The sequence below is a fragment of the Equus przewalskii genome, chromosome 29, assembly GCF_037783145.1.
Source record: "Equus przewalskii isolate Varuska chromosome 29, EquPr2, whole genome shotgun sequence".
Lineage (NCBI taxonomy): Eukaryota > Metazoa > Chordata > Mammalia > Perissodactyla > Equidae > Equus > Equus przewalskii.
Window position 1 is genome coordinate 36389335 of NC_091859.1, and position 20147 is coordinate 36409481.

The 20147-nt window shown below is 54.9% G+C and overlaps 1 protein-coding gene across 4 annotated transcripts; it reads right to left on the reverse strand.

Annotated features, from left to right (window-relative positions):
- Positions 1 to 7881: 7881 nt before the first annotated feature.
- DNAL4 (dynein axonemal light chain 4) lies at positions 7882 to 19571 on the reverse strand. 4 transcript variants are annotated; one of them, XM_070600716.1, is made up of 6 exons: positions 18958 to 19467; positions 15763 to 15921; positions 12827 to 12979; positions 12047 to 12672; positions 10342 to 10425; positions 7882 to 9035 (listed from the first exon to the last, which is right to left on the reverse strand). In XM_070600716.1, exons 4-6 carry the CDS (start codon positions 12113 to 12115, stop codon positions 8871 to 8873), a joined length of 318 nt encoding a protein of 105 aa, XP_070456817.1. In that variant the 5' UTR covers positions 12116 to 12672; positions 12827 to 12979; positions 15763 to 15921; positions 18958 to 19467; the 3' UTR covers positions 7882 to 8870. The 4 variants fall into 4 exon arrangements, with proteins under 4 accessions (XP_070456817.1, XP_070456816.1, XP_070456815.1 ...); XM_070600715.1 differs by lacking the exon at positions 12827 to 12979 and having other exon boundaries at positions 12047 to 12255; positions 18958 to 19435; XM_070600714.1 differs by lacking the exons at positions 12827 to 12979; positions 15763 to 15921 and having other exon boundaries at positions 12047 to 12255; positions 19460 to 19571.
- Between the last annotated feature and the right edge of the window lie 576 nt (positions 19572 to 20147).

The following is a 20147-nucleotide window of genomic DNA, read 5'->3' on the forward strand; positions in this document are numbered from 1 at the left end:
GGGGAGGTGCTAGGGTACTGGGATCTGGGGGGTCCAGCTGGAAGCCCTTACAGTAACCCCCCTGGAAAAGGGGCAGCGGAGCGTGGAGGTGGGGCCAGCGGAGGAGGAGGTGGGCGGTGATTTGGGTCCTGGGGGTCTGCCCGGCCAGGTCCTGAGCGCCTGCACCTCGGTCCTCACAGTGGCCCTGCGAGGGGGCACTGTTGGGCAGGTGACATTTCAGGAGGGAAGGGGGGCTCAGAGCGAGAAGTGGAGGCGCTGGGGCCTGGAGGCACTGTGACTGCAGTGAGGGTGGAGGCCTGCCCACTCTGTCAGCTTGCTGCCTCGGTACCCACACTGGCAGGGCACACAGTAGGTGCTCAGCAAATGTCTGAAATGAAGAGCAGAAGGAAGTCAGGTCTGGCTGACTCAAAGCCACCACATCTTTTCCCACCTGGGCCTGACGAACCTGTAGAGGTGGCCTGTGGCCCCCTGGGCCTCCGAGAAGGACAGGGTGTAGGAAGAGCCAGCCAACCCTCCCAGCATCCTCCCAGAACCCTCTCAGTCCAGACCCAGCCCTCTCACAGTGCCCCTGGGGCCCTGGCTGAGGCAGTCACCGGTGAGCCATGTTATGCCCACATGTGGCCACAAGAGGTCACCCTGTACCACCAGCATCAGTGAGACCAACCTCCCAGAGGGGCTCCTAACGGTACAGGAAGGAAGTCACCTTGGAGGAATAGCAGGATTGGAAAATTGTACCATCTGGAGGGTCAGCCCAATGGTGCACCACAAAAGGGACTATTCGGCACAGAGGAAGAGATGGGCCCAGAGAGGGGGTAGCTGGCCCCAAGGACACACAGCCAGCCCATGGCAGAGCCAAGAGGTCCCCTTCCAGGGCCTCACATCACGGGTTTGAGGAGGGCTTGCCATTGTTGGGGCATGTCCTGGCTAGCTTCAGAGGGGTTCCCCAGAGTTCTGGACTGCAAGTCTGACAGGGCATCAGGCAGGGCAGGCCTGGGGGATGGGGAGTGTGGGGTGGGGGCACGCCGTGGACGATCCTTTTGGTAGCTGCCTCCTCCATCAGGGTGGGCCCAGTGAGTCATGCTGGGTCACAGTTCACCCTGGTAGACATGGAAGCATGCCGGAGGGATAGGTGCCCCAGGGGTCTGGTTTGGCAGCTCTGACCCTGGCTGCCCAGGCAGTTGACCCTGCTGAGAGGCAGTGAGGCCAGGCCATGCTGGGCCTTGCAGGCCAGGGGAGGAGCTGGCTTTTATCCTGGGGCAGTGGGGAAGTTATCGGGTGGGAGTTGAGCTGGGGAGCAGTGTGCTCCTTCTGGTTATTGGGCCAGTGAGATGGGGGTGGGAGCTGGGTTAGGAGGGCCTGCTCTCCTGAGCCGACAGCACAGCTCGTGGCCCAGCTCCAACCTTGACGGCAGAGAGGAGGATCGGCCCTCTGGCTGTCTCCCCCCAGCCCTCTGAGTTGGGAGAAGAGGCCCGTGTTCCTGTTTTATGGCATCACGTCCATGGCTCCCCGCTGCCAGTCAGATGGCGCGTGTCCACCCCCCGAGCCCGGCCTCAGCTCTGCCCGCTCCTCACCCGCAGCTCCTTTGGCTACAGCGCCCTGACCCCTCCTCACCTCCCTGGCCTGTGGAAATCCCATCCAGGACCAGTTCAAATGTTACTTCCGCTGAGATGCCCTCCCGGCCAGTCTGGGCATTGAGGCCTCTCCCTGGCACCCCCAGACTGTGGGAGCTCAGCGCTCACCACATTAGCGGGGTATGTGGCCAAGGCCCCGGGGGTAGAGCCACTGCTGAAGGCAGGGACTGGCTGTTTCCACCGTCCAAGGCCCAGCGGCATATGCAGCTCTCAGCAAGAGGGATGGAGGGAGAGAAGAAAGAAGGGAGCCTGGGACAGAGGGCCTGGAGGGATGGAGAAACCACCCCCCGTCCTGGAGTCCCCGACTGTCCGAGCTGGCAGGCCTCGCAGAGCTCCCCTTACTTCTTCCCGAGCTGGGGAGGTGGGAGAGGTATGGTCTCTAGCTGGGGCCACCGCATCCCAGGGGTCTGGCCTGCCAGACTCTTACCATTCGGCTTGCTCACTGTTTGTCAGCGAGAGCTTCTCTTTGGGGTGACATGGAAAAGCTTGTCCTTCTCCCCCAGCATGGACACGGGTGTGTTAGGCAGGGGCAGAGGGCTCAGCCAGTTTGCCCTGGCCCACCTGGAGTGCTGTGGCCCCGGCCTCTGGTGGGCAGCGCCCTCTCCACGGAGTCCCTGCCACTGCTGAGGTCCTGCAGCTCCCAAAGACCCCAGGGCTTCTGGCCAAGTGCCTCCAGGGGCTCAGACATGGGCTGTCCTGGCTGTGACAAGGCCACTTAAAGGGCCCCAAGAGGAGGGAGAAGTGCAGTGCAGTAGCAAGGCCACTGAGACGAATCCTGGGAGCTGGAGGGGGTACCACGGCCACTATGGAAATGGCCGGAGGGCCATGGAGCACCCCTTGAAGTGGGTGGCGACAGCTTTGATGATAGTCAGAGAGGGGTGGCATCTGCTGAACCAGCCAGCTGGGGGCTGGAGGGAGGAAGCCCTGGCCAGGTGGAGGGGAATGATCAGCACTGATAACTGACTCGGGGCACAGGGGGCTGAGCTGGTGTCTCACTTGCCAGTGACAACCCTCTGGCAGAGGCTTTAACAAGAGTAGCTAACCTATGACCCACTTCACTGCTCCATGCCCTTAATCCTCCCAGTGACCTCTGGGGTCAGGGGCAAGGGCTTCTTCCCATCTTACACACGAGGAGAAAGGGGATCAGGAGATGGACTCACTCAAGGCCATACGGCCACCAAGGGGTGGAGCTGGCATTGGAATTCAGATCTAACTGCAAACCCACCATCCCTCCTGCTTTGCTGCTGGCTGGCGATGCTCTCCCACCCTTGGAAACCCACTCGTGCTGCTTGTGGATTTTCATCTTTTCTTAGGAACTAGGTCAAAGGGGAGTGACTTTGTGAGTCCCAAACAAACCTGAGCCCTTTGATGAGAAGCCTGTAAGTTTGGCAGAGGGCATCAGAAATCACAGGACAAGATTCAGCCCATGACCCAGGAATCACTGATGTGCCTGCCTTGTGTGCCTTGTTACTCTGAGCTTCCTGGAGAAGACTTTTCCACTCATCCATCCATCCATCCATCATCTACCCATCCATCCATCCAACATCCATCCATCATCCATCCATCCATCATCCATCCATCATCCATCCATCCTTTCATTCACTCAGTCACTAGTCACGATGCATCTTCAATACACATCAGTCCTTGTGCCAGATTAGACACAGGCCCTGCCATCAAGTCAATAAAATGTAGCAAGTGAGGATATCATGACAGAAGACGTGGCACAGTGAGGATGCTAAGCAACTGTCTAGATGGGGTGTCCAGGGGGTGCACTGGGGAAGGTGTCCTGAAGGAGCTGACATCACTCTTGCCACGTCTCTGAAGCTACTCCTGTGCAGGAGAGAGACCTCAGCCCAAGGCCAGGCCCTACTTCTGGCATGTCACAGTTTCTTTGAAGCCATTTCCCCATGGGTGATCCTCATGGAATGTACCCTGCCCATTTCACTGGGTCACTGGAGGCTGGAAGTGCAGACATGGCTTGGCAAGTGCTTGGGCGACAGCAAAGTCCCCGCAAGCACTTGCTCTTGAGATTGTCTTTCCTGGCCCAGGCTGGGGTCTGGCGTCAGCTGTTTGGGGCCCTTGGTCACTGGACATGTGTGTGGTCACCTTGCCTCTCTTGTTCTGGCCCTGCAGGAACGAGGCGCCCACATGGCCTTGGAAGCAATTATGTACCTGCCCCGCGGAGCCCCAACATTCCAGACTCCCAAGTCTCCCGAGCAGCAGATGGCTCCTCAGACGGGCCTTGACTGAAACCCTTGATCAGCCCTTGCGACTTGACAGCACTTCCACCTTCGTGGCCGCCATCTCCCTGCAACCTTGGGAAGGAGGCAGGGCAGGAACTGCGAACCATATTTTGCAGGTGAGGAAACTGAGGAGATCCAAGAAGCAAAGTGGCTTGTCCGAGCTGGTGGGCAGACCCCTGGAGACATTTAAGAGCCAGGGCTCTGGCGTCACAGGCCTAGGGTGAATCCTGGCTCTGCCACTTAACTGCTGTGTGACCTGGCGATTGACCTCTCTGGGCTCGATGCCTCATCTGTAAGAGGGGGATGCTGACAGCAGCCCCTCGTGGAGGGAGGGTAAGAATTGAACAAGAGTTTGGACAATGTTCTGGGCAGCGCCTGGCACACGGGGGGCACCAACAGTTGGGGGATGTAATAATAATTCCGATCTTCAGCCTCCCAAACTTGCTCTCTTCCCACCCTCACTGCCTTTCTAAGGATTGAAGGCAGCAGCTGGCGGTGGGAGGTGGTTGCTTTAAATATGAGATGAGGAGAACAAAGGAAAATAGAACAGGGTGGTGGCTTGTGGCTAAACTTTCAACAATCCCCCTCCCAAACCTGGGGGAGGGACCCAAGGCCCTGCTTGCTGTTCTCCAGGAGCTAGGCCTTGCCTCACAGCTCAGCCACACCTGCGGCGGGCTGGGGGGAGGGGGTGGCAGTTTGGGCTGGGACCCTACAACCCAAGGGGACACCCCCTGCCTGCCTTAGGCACTGTTCTCCGGAGAAGCAGGAAGTAGGTTAAGCAGAATCCTGGAGCTTCTCTGTGTCACTTCCAAGACAACATTAAATATTCACCAGAAGATCTCTCCACAGGCCCCAAGAGCTTCAAAGGCAGCCCCCCTCAGCATGCCCACTGCCTTGGTTGCCATGGGGCCATCACCAAGTCTTCGCCCTTCACCGTCTCAAACTGATGGCCTCGGGGCCCCTCGGCCCCCTCCAGCCCCCACTGTGGTGAGGCGTATGGTTCTGGAATCTGTGCAGGCCAAGTGGGGCCCAAGTGTCACTCTCTGATCTGGCCGGGGCTCACCGCTCTCCCAGGCAGAGGGATGGGGTCTGTCACTGGCCTCCAGACAAATCTGGGCAAGGCTGCCAGTCTCCCTGACACCAGCTCCAGTTGGGCCCAGCAGGGGGAACGATGTGTCAGTGGGCAAGTCACTGTTCCCTGACACAGATGGCAGCAGAGAGGCCAGGCTGGCTGCGGCTGCAGGGCTGTGGTCACTGCTTCCATTAAGTAAAGCCTGAGCTACTGAGGTCTGAGTAGAGGGTGAGGAGCAGGCCCCAGGAGGGTGGGAGGAAGCAGCTAGGAGCCGGATGGACTGAGGCCCTGCCCGGCCATGGGGACCCCAGCTCTCTGCTGGGTGGGAGGTAAACAGAAGGCCTGGGAGTGCAGCATGCGCCTCGATGAGCAGGGATTATAGAGGCTGGCAGGCCCAGGTTTGGGCTGTGGCTAGTTACTTCCTAGCTGGACCCTGGGCAGGATACCGCCACCCTTCCAGCCGTTTCCTCATTTATGGAGGGGACAGTGATTACCGGCGATTACGGCTGTTGAGGACATAGGACATCACGGTCATAAGGGAGGGACCCCAGCACCTGCCGAAGGGGGGGTCATTCAACAGAGGGAAGTTTCTTCCTCCCCAATGCCAGCAAACCCCTCGACCTTCGGTGCGCCCTCCCTCCCTCTCGCCCACTTATGAACTGCACTCCCAGCTGCTCCACGCCCCGGGACACTGCACCAGCTTGCTCGCGTCACTGTTGCTCCCTCAACCCAGGGTGCCTTCCCCTGCATCCGCCCTGTCTCATCCCTCCTCCGGCAAATGCCATGGCCTAGTTCAACGCCACCTCCTTGTGAAGCCCCAGGCAGTGAGAGTTGCTCCCTTCTCTGAACCCCATATTCCCCTGAACCCCACCTCTCTCTCCTCCTAGCAGATTACTTAAATGCATCCTGCTTTCCTGCTCCTGGGTCTGTCTCCTTCGATAGACTGTGAACCATTTGCTGCCAAAGATGGTGCGTTTTTCATTGTCACATCCTTCTCCTTCCCGGCCCTGTCAGCAAATGCTTGCTGAATCACTGGCCACAAGCAGGGAGGCCCTGTGAGGAAGGTCAGGGTGCCCACGGCTGGCATGGGCCTCAGGGAGTGGAGGGAAGTAAAGCCACTGAGAGCAAGAAAAGAAATCCCTGGGAAATACAGCTGCCATTGTCCCCAGTCAGCTGACCCAGCCCCCTAGTGACCACATCACCCTCTGGGAACAGGAAGGGAGGTGAGTGGGGAGGGGTCTGCTGCAGTGCACAGAAGTGGCGCTCCTGTATCACATGCCAGCTAGGGCTGGCACTTCACAAGCCCAATCTCGGGAGCTGGGTGTCAGCACCCCATCTACAGCTGGGAAGAGAAGGAACACGCCCCAGGGCGCATGGTGAAGATGGTAACACACACGCCACCAGGGCACCACTTGCTCTAGACGCAGGCCTGACGCTCCCGACAACCTCAGGGGGCTGGTGCCTTTTATCTGCATTCTACAGACAAAGCAACTGAGGCACAGGGAGGTTAGGGAGAGCACGGCTGGGCCTGAGTCGGATCTGCAGACCTCCGAGCCCACACTCCCCACGCCCACCCCCACCCCCTGGCTGCGGGCTGAGCCAGCCTCGCTTTTTGGCACCCACGTGTGGCACATTAAAAGCGAGAACAGACGCAAAGCAGGCGGTTAATAAAGCGTAGCTATTCCAGGCCTCAGCACCTCCTCCTTTCATTCCCATCTGTGCACCTCGCCAATCTCTCCAGCAGGACCTAGTGTGGCACAGGACAGCACAGGCCCAGGGTCAAGGAGCTGCTCTCCTCTCCTCCTCGCCTCAAGTCCCAGAGGGCCAGGACCTACTCCGCAGTTAAGAGTCCTTGTGTGTGGCAGTGACCTCAACTTCTCGTTCTTCTCTGCCCCACTGTGCTGGGCTCAGGGCCCGCACAGCAGCAGCTCAGCTGGCATTTGTGAGGTCCCCATGTGCTCAGCTCAGGGCCCCATAAGGCAGCGGCTCAGCCGGCACTGGTGAGGTTCAGGAGTCAATCGATGCTCCTCTCCCTGCTCAGCCACACTGGTCTTTGCCGAGCGAGCTTTAGCAGCCTGACGCACGCAGTCCAGCAGATCTGTTGACACATCTTGTTACAATTGACCTCTAGCCTCGGAAGGGCCTCACTGGGCCAGGTGCCAGGACTCCCAGGCCTGAGTGGCCAGGGTGGGCCATCTCAGGAGGGCCCCGTGGATGGGGAGAGGTGGGCTGCAGAGGACGGCTGCCCCAGCTCTGCCCGTGCCTGGTGTTCTCAGGTCTGAGACTTGGGTTCCGAGGCCAGCCCCTGAGCTGAAGGGGCTTCACGGTCCTCCAGTGGGCCCCTCATCCTCAAGCTGCCTCTGCCCTGTGCATTTATTCCCAAGTTCCCCGGCCTGGGCCCCTTCGCTGGTAAAATCCCACTCTCCCTTCAAGAGTTGGCTTTCAGGCCTCACCCCTCGAGCGTCTCCCTTCCTCTCAGCTGGGCACGGGCCCCTCCCTCTCCTCCCAGAGTACCCTGTCCTATCCTCCATTATGGCCCTTTTCATATCCGGTTGAAACAGCTGGGTTCCCCCAGAGGGCAGGGCCTGTGGCCTTCCCATCTTTGTACCCACACTCCTGGGGCCTGGCATTCAATAGCTGGTGAATAAATATCTCTGAACTGAGCTAAATTATGTGAGACTGAAAACGCCCTTATCATAGCTCAGTCTGGCTACCAAGGGTGTCTCAATCAGGTCCACATGGCCCCATCCAACTGCACTCAGCCCCCACCCCTGACGTGATGGTGAGGGGGCAGGGCCAGGGCAAGTGGGGTTGTGCCCAGGCACAGGGTTTCCAGCGGCCTCGCTGTTTAGCCAGAAGCCTCTCTGGGCCCCCGGGACCCACTGGAGGACACTGAGCACGCCTTCCCCCAACCTCAAGAGGCTGTAGATCAAGGTCAGGTTTTGGTCATTTTAATTGTAAAAGCCAAGACAGTTATATAAATAAGACCACTGTGTAAAATAGGATTCACCCTTCTACTAAAACCCTTCACCCCACACTCAAAAAGAATATAGAAAATCCAGCAGAGATAAGAAGTACAAATGCGCGTGCGGTCCCTGATGCTAAGTCACTGCAGGCCAGGCTTCCCTGCTGAAACGGGCCCGTGGTGAGCACACTCCTGGCCCAGGTGGCTCACCGGAGGCTCAGCGACACCTCGAGACACTGTCCAGAGCAGGCCCCACACCCTCAGCCACTGCACGAGTAGAGGCAGGGTCAAAGGTTCATGCGGCCTGGCGGTTGGGGAGGACAGAGGGGACAGAGAGGAAAGGCTGCTTGGTCCTCATGCTGAAGCCAGGGCTGTGGAGCTGTGAGTCCAGTGAGCTGCAGTGGTCTGTTCAGCCTGGGGTCAGGTTGGGGAAGGGGCTTCTTGGGGTCACCACTTCTCCAGAGGACGAGGAGAGAAGCTGCCAGTGTCCCTTGAGAGGAGAGGCTCCTTCTTGAGGCCGTTTGCATATGGCCAGTAAAGACAAGGACAGTGGCACCTGCCAGCAGTGCTAAGGGTAAGGGTAGGGGGCTCCCAGGACGTGAGGGGAGAGCAGCCCCCGAGAGAGGAGGGGCTGGCATGTCCTTGTGAGAAAAATCCCATCTCCCCACCCTCCTTCTACCCTGTCACACCTTCCCACCCCTCCCCTGCATCAAGCCCGCTGCCTGCTGCCCCCTTCACACGTGGGACTCAGAGGCAGGTGGCTGGGAGCCTGCAGGTAGAGATGTCAACAAATCCGCACACTGGGCGGCTCCGGAAACTGGTATACGAGGACAAAAGACAAGACCCTAGACTGGGCTTTGAAAAACCATGACCTGCCTGGGGCTGCTCCCCATCCCGGGTGAGCCGCAGGAAGAGGCCCTGTGCGGCGGGGCGGGGCAGGGCGGGGCGGCGCGGCAGTGTCAGGAGCACTTCCAGACACACACGGCCAGGGCCCCGCCGAAGTACAGGTACAGGAGGTTCTTCACCTCATGCGTGATCTCAAAGCCGAAGCCCTCGCCGATCACCACATGCCAGGAGGAGCCAAACTTCCTGTCCATCGTCTCTTTGATCATCTTGGCGGCACTCTGGAAGGAAGAGGATGCTCGTCAGAGGAGGACGTGTGGGGGACAGAGTGGGCATGAGTCAGCTCCCTCCCCTGGAAGCAGGAGTCTTGGCAAGAGAAAAGCCTGTTGCCCGATTATTGTGGTTCTGCTGCTCACGGAACCTTCGGAAAGGCTTTCCACGCAGGCCGCCTCCTGCCAGGGGCTGTTACACAGGCACAGAGCACCAGACGTCACCTCACCAGTCAGGAAGACACTGGCAAAGGCGGCAGAGCGGGCATCGGGCTGGAGACAGCCCTGGGTTTGAGCTGGGTTCTGTCGCTCAGGGCACCAGGCTGTTCTCAGGACTGAGTGAGGTAATCCATCTGAGAGCACTCTGCAGACTGGACAGGCTTGTTGTCATCACCGCGAGGTGTCGGTGCATCTTCAGGGAACAGAAAGGCTTTTCCCTAATGGGTCTGGTGGGCTCCCAGAAGGGAAACTGGACTACTTCCCTCAGTCGTGGCAGCAGCCTGCTCTTTCCTGTGCTCGCTCTTTCAAGAAAAGGGCTAGGGAGGGCCAGAGGCCCCAGCCTTTGTGGGGTGAAGCCCAAGCTCAGGCACTTGCGTGCACCAGCAGCACCCACTTCTGTGCCAGGTGCCACGCTGAGCGCTTTGCCCACATCATCTCAGTACACATATCCTCACAACTGCCCGTGAGGAGGCAGCATCCCCACCCACCCCTCTCCCCGACCCCAGTTACAAACTAGGAAACTGAGGCTCAGAGATGAGAAATGGCTTGTCCCAGGGTAAAGAGCTGAGGACTGGAGACAGGACTCACTGGCCAGAGCCTGCCTCCCCACTGGCTGCCATGACGCTTCTTTCTCGCTTACCACCAGACTGATGAATGACATTCCTGTGTCAATGCCTATTGGCCATATTGCCAGCACCTAGAACAGTGCCTGGCGCAGAGATGGTGTTTAACATTCTTTTGAATGGATGAATGAATGCAAGAATGAATGCCTGGCTGACCGCTCTGCTTCACTGGGATGGAGACAAGGGGAAAGGTGCCTATTCAGCAGCCCACTTGAGATAGGGAGCAGGGACAGGGGCATCACAAAGAGCCCTCCTGCTTTCCTTCCCCTAGGGCTGGCTGTGAGCACCAGATCAGGGCCTGGAGACAGCACCAGCCTCCTCCCTTGCTGGCCTTCCCCAGACAGTGAATGCTTCCAAGGAAGGCACTGGCCTAGTCCTGGCAGGACTCTCTGGAGCTGGCTGTGGGGACTGGGGCCACTGGATTCACCCATGGGGGTCACCAAAGGCACAAGGGCAGCCTGTACTGATGGCAATACCTCGTTGTTGTTGGAGAATTTCTCACAGGCCGTGACACATAGTTCCATGGTTTCCACTCGCATCTCCTCTGGCATGTCCGAGTGCTAGAGACAGGGCGGGGTGACAAATAGAAAGAGGCTTAGCCCGTGACCTGGCCTTCCGGGCTGGCCTCTCTGTCCCAAGCTTAAGGCATGGACACTGCGTGGCTGCCCTGGGACAGCCCTGGGTAGAGTCCAGAGAGGTGCCCCATCTCCTGACTCAGAGCCTACAGCTGGGGCAAAGGGGGCATGGAATCAAGATGAGGCATGTGGCTCTAACACCCAGGCCCCTCTGCCAGGGCACGGAGCTCCATCAGCACCGCATTCCAGCCAACAGACCCAGGGAAGAAGGCCGGCTCGGGCAGGAGACATGCTGGCTACGGAGACAGTTTACAAGTAGCCTCTGAGCACAGCCAACTCTCGCCCCAGGAGCCTAAAGAGAGCTCTCCACTCTTGACCGCTCCTGGTTCTCTTCCTGCCTCTCTGGCTGCTCCTTCTCAATCCACTTTGCTGCAGCCCCTCCCGCTCCCAATTGCTGCGGCCCTGGGCTTCATCTCTGCCCTCTCCTCTTCTCATCCTGTTCTGTGATTTATTTATCGTCTATATGGCGAAGGTTGTCCCATTTGCATCCCCAGCCTTAACCTCTTTATTGGGCTCCTGACTCCTAAGTCCAACTGCTCACCTGACACCTCACTTAGACGTCTGAAAGGTAAGTCTTGATTTTCCCCTCAAACCTGCTCTTCCTCTGTCTTCCTTCTCTCGGTAATTAACACCATTTTCTCTCCAATGTTCAGGAAGAAACAAACCCTAGGAGTCATCCTTGACCGGCTTTCCTTCCTTTCCCTCGAGCATCCAGTGCATCTGTGAGTTCTCTTGCCTCTACCTTCAAGATCTGTCTAGAATCTGACTATGTCTCGCCACCCTCATCTCTCTGGGCCTCTGCAGGAGGGTCCTCACTGGTCTCCCACTTCTACTCTGTACCCCCAAATCCATTCTCCTTACAACAGCTGGAGTGATCTTTTAAAAACATGAAGCACATCACATTACTCCTCTGCTTGGAACTCAGGAGAGAATCCATGCTCCTCCCGCGGCCAGAGAGGCCTCTGAGGTCTGGGTCGTCGTCACTCTGACTCTCATGTCCTGCCACCCCTCTCAGCACCCCGTTCCAGAGAGCAGCCTTCTTTCTGTTCCTCCGAAATGCCGAGCTCATCCCCACCTCGGGCTTTTTGTGCTTGCAGTCTCCTCTGCTTGGAACGTTCTTCTCCAGACCGTCATAAGGCATACTGCCTCACTTTATTCAGGTCGCTGATCAGAGAAACCTTTCCAGAAGCCAACCTCTACTCTCCAGCTCCTTAGGCCACCTTTATTTTTCTTGATTGCACTTATTATTTGAAATTATGTGCTTTAAACCTTTCTTTCATGTGGGCCAGGCCTTCATTTGTCTTGTTCACAACTATATCCACAGTGCCCAGAATGGAGCCCAGGATACAGTGGGGACCTAACTAGAGACTCAGCAAATGAAGGAATGAATGAATGAATGGATCACGGTCGACTCCTGGACCTCCAGATCTGAGCCGGCAGAGCCCTTAACTTCCTCCCACTGCCGTCCTGCAGGGGACGAGCTACCCCGCCTCTCTCCAGGACTGCGTGGGCTGCTGGCCACCCGGCCTCCCTCCCCAGGGCTTACCCTGACCAGAGGAAAGGTCTGCAGGCGTTTGTAATCAGCCTCATCTTTCTTGCCCTCCGTTTCTCCCATGATCCTTCCACTGTGACCACCGGAGGAGAGGGGGCGTTCTCAGGAGGTGCTGGGGCTGGCAATTAAGACACACCCAGGAGACTCAGGAAGCAGGCCCTGACAACTTGGTGGGAGCAGAGAGTGTCCTTCCCCAAGGGCTGCTGTAGAAAACAGGAAAGACCAGGAGAAGAGAGTTGGCTTTAAAACCACGCATCACAAATTAGAAATGTCTCACTAACAATTTGACACCTCCCCGTCTTAACTCCTCCGCATCCTTTTCCAAATGGCCAGCAAGTCTGCAGACGGGAGGATGAGTCAACACGAGATGCTGGGACCCGGTTAAGAACACACTGGTACGCTGCTGCAAGCCCACACTGTCATTATCAAGACAAATACTGACTGCGGGCCAGGCCCAGGAGGGAGCCTGGGGCTCCGCCGAACAACTGCAGCTTGTCTGCAAGCCCACTCTGCACAGTCCTTATTTCTCAGCAGACGCGCTTCCACAGTTAAATGTCAGGTCACGATCAACAATCCTGGGCTTACGGGCAAGCGAGTGCTTCCTTGTGCAGGTCCCTGATCTGCAGGAGGAATGGGAACAGCGATGTTCCAGGTCCTCCTTGGCATGCCAGGCTCCCCAGCTCTTCCTGCCCGCTCCCCCTTAGGCCACCCCGTCCTGTCTGGCTGGCCCAGGAGCTGGGAGGCCTGGGCGTTAGTGCTGCTTCTACTGCTCACCCATAGCAAGGCCTCAGATTCCTCATCAGTAACATGCGGGTAGTCACATCTGTCTCATGGGGCCGTTATGAGGATCAAACGAGACAAAGCAACCATCACACTGCCAGGCACATGGCAGGCACTCAACAAACTGTCCTTCCCTCCCTCTGGCTCCTGGGGGAATCAAATGAGAATGCATGTAGAGATGACTGGAAAATTACAAAGCCTACTATATACGTATAGTTTTTTTTCTTTCCAAATCCAATTATCTAATAACAGATGGGGCTTTTCCTAAAGAGATGGGCCTGGATCGTAAGTGACTGGAAGCCTGCTGGAAATCCTGGTGTTTTTCTCTTTCCTGCAATTCAACTTATGCTATAATTCAAAGGACTTTTTATCTCAGAAGTACTAATATAAATGAATACAAACCACCATGTTGTGAAACCCTTTTTAACAATCCATATTGGACAACTATCGCCAAATAATGTTATTCTAGGATTTCTCACATTTCCAAATAAATTTGCTTCCACGGCATAGCCACGAAACCCTGAAGACACCCAGCACAGTAACTAACAGGTAGTAATGAGAGGAGACGGTCATTAGGCTTCCTGTGTGCCAGCCACTGTTCTAGGTGCTTCCTGTGCACTCAGTCTGTCACTGCACCTCCCATGAGGTAGGTCCTGTACAAACGGAGGCATGAAGCTGTTATGCTGCTGGCCTGAGGTCACTCAGCTAGGGAGAGGCAGAGCTGGGGTTTGAATCCGGGTACAGTCTGTGGTGTGGGTACTCCTATCCCCTCCTCCTAAGGCCTCGTCACAGCACTGTCACACAGTAGGCACCACAAAGCTGGTCTCGTGTGTGTGACCACTGGTGCGGCTCATATGATCCCAGCAGCGAGATAAATGTCTGACCTTCCCTTTCGGTGTCTGCCATCCTAATGCTAACTTGACCCTTGTTTGGCCAAACACTGAGCTTTCTGTGCACTTTTTCCAGGCTGTGCCCTCAATTTTATCCCATTCTCTGCTGCTTCAGAAGCCCTCAGAGCCATCCATGTGGTTGGCCCCCTCGAACGAGGCCGGAAGCCTGGCACCCGCGCCACTGTCCCACGGCACCAGTATTTTCTGATTTCTCATGGACAGACGGCTCCTCTTTTCTCATCAATTCTGGGCATCAGTGCCACTCAGATATTAGCAGTTTTTCTTTGTCTCTACATATAAGCTGGCAAATTTCCAAGCACTGTCTCATTGTACTTTCTGCTCATGTTTCTCATTTCACAAAATCCAGTGAATCACTTTGTCTTCGCTCATTAACGTTAAGGCCCTTCTCCAGTTCCATCCTGTTCTCCAAGCTTGAGTAAAGGCCACTTGATGGGCTCCTCCTCCACATTATCAAGGTGTGACCGCAGGTGGCAGCTGCACTGACATCAAAGGACAAGGGCTTCAAGTTTTGTCTAAGTGAGATTTTCAAGTGGGAACAACTTAAAATGCTGAAGCAGCTGCTTAGGTATCTTTCCCCTAAATATTTCAGTTGCGTTCAATTCAGCCTCTGGGCTAAACAGTGCTAGCAGGGAGGGGCCTTGAAGGGAATTCAGAGGCAACGGCACCCATGCCTGCCTGGGGAGCGCAGGGTCTGTGACAGCTGCTTAGATTCTGCTTCAGCATATGCAATCCTGATGTAATGTCATCAGACTTCAGAGGTATTACCAAAGCCATTCTTCAGGAACAAAGAGGGAAAAGCCATTGGGACAGTTTTAGGGGGAAGGGCGGCGCCTTGTAGAGGAGAGAAGGTGCAGGACCACAAGGCAGAGTTTTTAGGCTTGAATACCAGTTCTAGAAGTGGAATGAATTCTGCCCTCCTCCTTGCTTTGTAGCCTTGGGCAAGTAATTTAACCTGGGCCACGTTTTCCCCTCTATGAAACAGGACACTCCCATCTTCTCATCCTCAGTAAGCTGGAGCGAGCACCCAGGACATGCATGTGAGCGTTTTGAAATTTTACAGCTCTGTGCACTCTGACGATCGCCCGTTCTCACTACGGCCATGTTATCAGCCAGGACTTCGTCAACATTGTTCAACCACATTTATTAAGAGCCACGACTGCAAAAAGCTATTCCTAACCACTACACGTATTTCCGGGGATCCAAAATGGATGAGACTTACAGAATAAAGAGGAACAGTTATAGATGATGTGTTTCCAAATCCAGAAAGGTAGGGGAATTTTTTTGTGATGCTGTATCATTATAGTACAGCTCTAGTTATTCAGCCACGATTAAAAACTCCTGCTGAAAGAACGCTACCCAAAATAGCAGACCCAGAGGTTTTAATAACCTTATCAATCTTCCATGGAAATGAGTGTGTGTCTGACAGCTCCAGGCCAGAAAGAGCGCCCTTTAATAATGTAAGTGTGCGCACAGCCAGGTACTTGAATCTGCCGGGTACCAGAGCTCGACCCGTCCCAGGGCTGGTCCTGGCGCAAGCCACGCCAGCCTTGCTCTCTCCCCTGCCCTTGATCTTCCTCCTCACCCAAGGGCCCCCTGCGTGCTTTACGCGTCCTCCCCCACGTCTGATGTGAGGCTTCTCCTAGGCAACAGGAGGCACAGACGGGGCTCTTTATCTCATCGCCATGTCAAAGCCAGTGTCTCTTGTCCCGCTGTCCCTTGTTCTTTTGTGGTACTGACCTCAGTCACCATTTATTACTTTGCTTCTGGAGCACTTGGCAAGAATCCTTAAGAGGGTTAGGGGATGTGGGGAAAAATGAATGGACTCTGGGAAATAAGGTCAAAAGAGCCTGCCAGCCCACCGGGGGCACCCCCAGCCACTCTATGCCTAGGACACTCCTGGCCCGCAGCCCCAGGCTCGTCACCCTTAACCACTGCCAAGCATCTGAGAGGTGGAAGGACACGCTCAGAGTGGGGCCCGGCAGCTGTGAGTGCAGGCTCCGCAGGCAGATCTGAACTCACATCTCGGCCTGTCTCCGACAACTGTCTACTTCTCCAAGCCTCGGTTTTCTCCTCTGGAAACTGGGACTAAGAATAGACTCGACTTCATAGTAAACGTCAGCTCTTGTTACTGGTGCAGCAGGAAGGGGACTGCAAAGTCCTTCTTCATATACCAGTCCACTAAACATCAAAACATTCGGTCAGACAGTCAGTACTTACTGACTTCCCAACTCTGTGCAAACACCGTGTTAGGAGTGATGGAGGAAAGAGCCACAAGGGAATTCTGTAAAACTCAGCTGGGGCCGGGCCAGGGCTGAGGGTAGTGGTGTGGTTGCACAGTGTTTTCACATTCATTGTCTCATTTCATCCCGTAACAACCTGTGGGGGTGGCATCTACTCCCAGGTCTCAGGCAAGGCACCTCAGGCTCAGAGAGGCTTGGGGCTGGCCCGGGGGTACACAGGCAGCAATCACAGTGCCAGGGTCCAAACCCATTTCTATTCTTCTCATTCCACCTTCTGTGCTTTCTCCCTGTCACAAGCAAGTAGGAGATAAGGCAGAAGCACAAATAACTTCAATCCCGGGCAGCCACCTGTCCAGGCACTCCTTCCACTGCCAGCCCTATCAGGGATACGCACTGGGGACCTCGTCATCCTCCGGCCTTTCCCTGACATGGCCACCCTCTGCCTTCTGGCAAACAAGGAGCAAAGCCACTAAGGTGAAGAGAAAGGAAAATACGGGCTTGGGGGCATCCATCCAAGACGTCAGTGGTGGGTCAGGAAACAAGATCTGGATTCCACAGATCAGTGTAAAATGGGGGAAGCAAACAGCGCGGCCACTTTTAGATTTTGCTCAGTAAGAGCATTAAAAAACATATCATCTACCAAAAAAGAAAGTTTTAATAGTAAGAAGGAGATGGTCGCAGAATAAAGGACAGTCCTCCTCAAGAAAAGACAGCTACCTTTCATACACACAAAGGGGTGTTTCTTTTTACATTGCCCTTATTGTTTCTCATTTTACTGAGGTCCATTTTTCTGAGGTCCATTTTACTGAGGTCTCATCTTTCTGATGTGCTTTAGACCATAGGGAGGGAGGGAAGACAAGAGAGAGGGAGGGAAAGAGATCATGAGATTAAGCGAGGGGGAGAGCGAGAAAGAGAGAGATCAAGACATTTTCTTTACGTATAAAAGGATGTAATAAACAACAGTGACTCACGTGGCACACCCTCACGGACATACCCAAATCTGGATGAAATCCCAAACATTTTTGACAAGATACAAAGTACAACAAAAAGTCCTAACTGTCGCAGCTATTAGCTCTGGAGAACAGATGCTTACTATAGACAGCACATTACACAGTCTCCACACGCAACACCCCCTCTTTCCCACTCAAGAAAACAGATTTGAACGTAAGGGACTAAGAATGACATTATCACAGAAATAAACTGGAGTTAGCACTGATTTTTTTTTAAATCATTCACAAGTGCTAATTACCGGTGACATCTCACAACCAGTCACGACTCAGCTGTGCAGTGTGAGTCCAGACAATCACCTTGGCTGAAGGACTTTATCAATTCTCCTGTAGATGCCCCAAAGCACAAAATCTGGTGTTTGGCACATGGCAGAATCCCAACAAATATCTAAAGTGTAATTAAATTATTTCATTTGCTCCTTGGGAAGGGAGAGAACCTATCAAAGCCATTCAATAACGTTTATTGAGCACTGACTTCAAGCAAGGAGCGGGGTGGGTGTTCTATATACCGGATCTCAGTTACTCCTCTGATAACTCGGTCAGACAGGCACTATTGTCCCTACTTTTCTGACAACTGTGCAGGCTGAGAAAAGGAAAGGGACTGTCCACCCAGCTAATCCTAGGAGGAGCTAGGATTTGGTCAGGCATGCACGACTTCAAGATTACACTTTTTTCAACTACTCCACTATAAGCTAGAGACAGTCCCCGCTTTCAAGGAGCTTATGATCTCATGTGAGAGGCCAACACACATACACAAGAACGAACGATGGTTCATGGCAGAAAGCAGTAAGTGCCACAAGACAGATGCAGAGATAGAGGAAAGGGGAGAATTCTGGCAGGGGCAGGAGAGAGGACAGCAAGAAAAGCTTGGTCAGGCGTTACAAGGTGAGTGGGAATCCTGACAGGGGAACAAAGTGAGGAAGACTTTTCTAGGCAGAGAGGTGAACAAACACAGTGATATCAAAGCAGAAAGCTCAAAGTGTTTTCTGGGAAAGTCCAACAGTACAATTTGGCTGGAGGACAGAACTTGGCAAAGGAGAAGGGACAAAGAAAGCTGGGGAAAAAACGGGTGGGGTTGGGTTGTGGCAGTGTAGGAGGGCCCTAAGACCTAGGCTTAAGAAGTGTGGATATTTTTAGTGGAGAATGAGAAACTCTTTGGGGGGGTCTCTTGGTCTCCTGGGGGTTGGTGACATGGTTGTGTTATCGGACAATTACTCTGGTGGGCTGGGTTAACAGGACGAGAGACTGGAGGCAGGGATACCAGTCAGCAAGCTACAGCAATGGCCCAGGTGACAGCCATTAAAGACTTGAACCAGGGGGGTGGCTTCAGGAGTGGCGAGGATAAGATCCTCATGGTACAACAGATGGATAGTAGAGAAGCAGGCCAGTTTGATTTTAGAACTACGTATTGAGTTTAAGTTGCTGGTGAGATATGCACGTGGAGGTGTCTTGTCAGGAGCAGGTAATCACCATATCAGGGATCCTCAGGGGCAGAAGGGAAGCCATCACGTCCAACCATCACATCAATCTATCAGTCTCCACCCCACCCCAAAGTATCCCTAACCATGGAAGCCCAGGAGAAAGATCAGAGCTGGTGGTCCAGATTTGAGGGTCAAATGGAGAAATGAGAGGTGACACTAACGCAGTTGGTGACACTTCTCAGAGGGGGAAAGTGTGGGGAAGTAAGAGACAAAGGAAGGCAAGTAACAAATACTGAATCTGCATTGGACTGGACTTCGATTCCCATTATCCTCAGAATTCCCCAAGGAGACGCACCAGAGTCTCCTGATTTTATATATACTCAGACTGTTGCCCAGATTACGTAACTTGCTAGAGTCCTGTAATTCGGAATTCAAATTAGGTTTGCCAAGTTCTTTTCACTACACCCGATAGCTCCCATGGGGAGCACGTCCTCGAGGAAGCCTACAGTTGGGTCAAAGAATCACATCCTAGAACGACAGACTCACTCGAAGAGGCCTTAGAGCTCATTCAACCCAACTTCTCGTTTACAGTTGGGGCAACTGAGGCCCAAAGAGGCAAATGACCAGCCTGGAGTCCCAGCACGTCGCCAACTGTCCAAGTCAAGCAGTCTGGGCCGAGGCGATGGCGATGGCGACCACCGGCTCAGCCGCGGGAGGGGGGATTACTCCGAGAAAGGTGGGGGGAATCAAGGTGCTAGGAGGAGACGGGTCAGGGGGGATGGGGGACCGCGAAGCTGGACGGGGCCTCAGGTGGGTGGGGAGGAGCGGCCCGCAGAGTCGCGATGGCGAATCTGTCACGACCGAGCTCACAGGTCCCCCAAGTGAGGAGGTGGGGGGGTTGGGAGGACTTGGGGCTCTGGACCAGCAGGCAGGAGACTGAGGCGGGGCCTCCGCGGTGGGCGAGGCCCTGCCAGCCCCGCGATGCCTCCCGGCCCCGCTTCGGGCGGGCCCTCCCCACCCGGCTGCCCGCCGCGCCCCGGGGCCTCACCTGCTCCCGCGGGGGCCGGAGCCGGTGCCGCAGCTAGCGCACCCCCGCCAGCGTTGTCAAGGAGCGAAACAAGAGTATCTTAGCAACAGCAAGGAAGTCCTGCCCCCCACCGGACGTTGATGTGACTTTCACTTCTTATTGGGGAATAAAAGTGTCAATCAATGTTGAAGGGCCCTACAACGTAGAGGGTGGTAGGAAGGGGCGTGGTTTAGAGTTTAGGGAGGCGGGGCTTCATTTATAGTCGTCTTAAGTGGGCCTGAGGAGTCCGGGATGTAGAGAAGTTGTTTTAGTGAAACAAACTTTGGAGAGCGGTATTGAGAGTTTCTCTTAGCCATTTGAAGTAACAAATTCAATCTGTTGGTGTTGTGACACTGGGATGCTATTTTATTAGGATCTCAAAACCTAATAATAACAGCATTTATGTAGGCTTTACAATCTCACATGATTCCTACCACAATTATTTTAGGTAATGGTGTTTGCAGCGCCATCTGAACTAAATTCAGAGAGGTTAGTAACTTGGTAAGGGAAAGAATCAAGGTAAAGCTCCTGGAGAAGAAACCCCCGCGTCCTCTCCACCACAGCACACCCTTGGTAAATAAATGAAAAACAATAGGATATACTGCAGTATGAGAGGAAGCCATTGGATTTAAAACTGATTTGGCCTGGCCTTGTTTTTCCAAAAGGACCT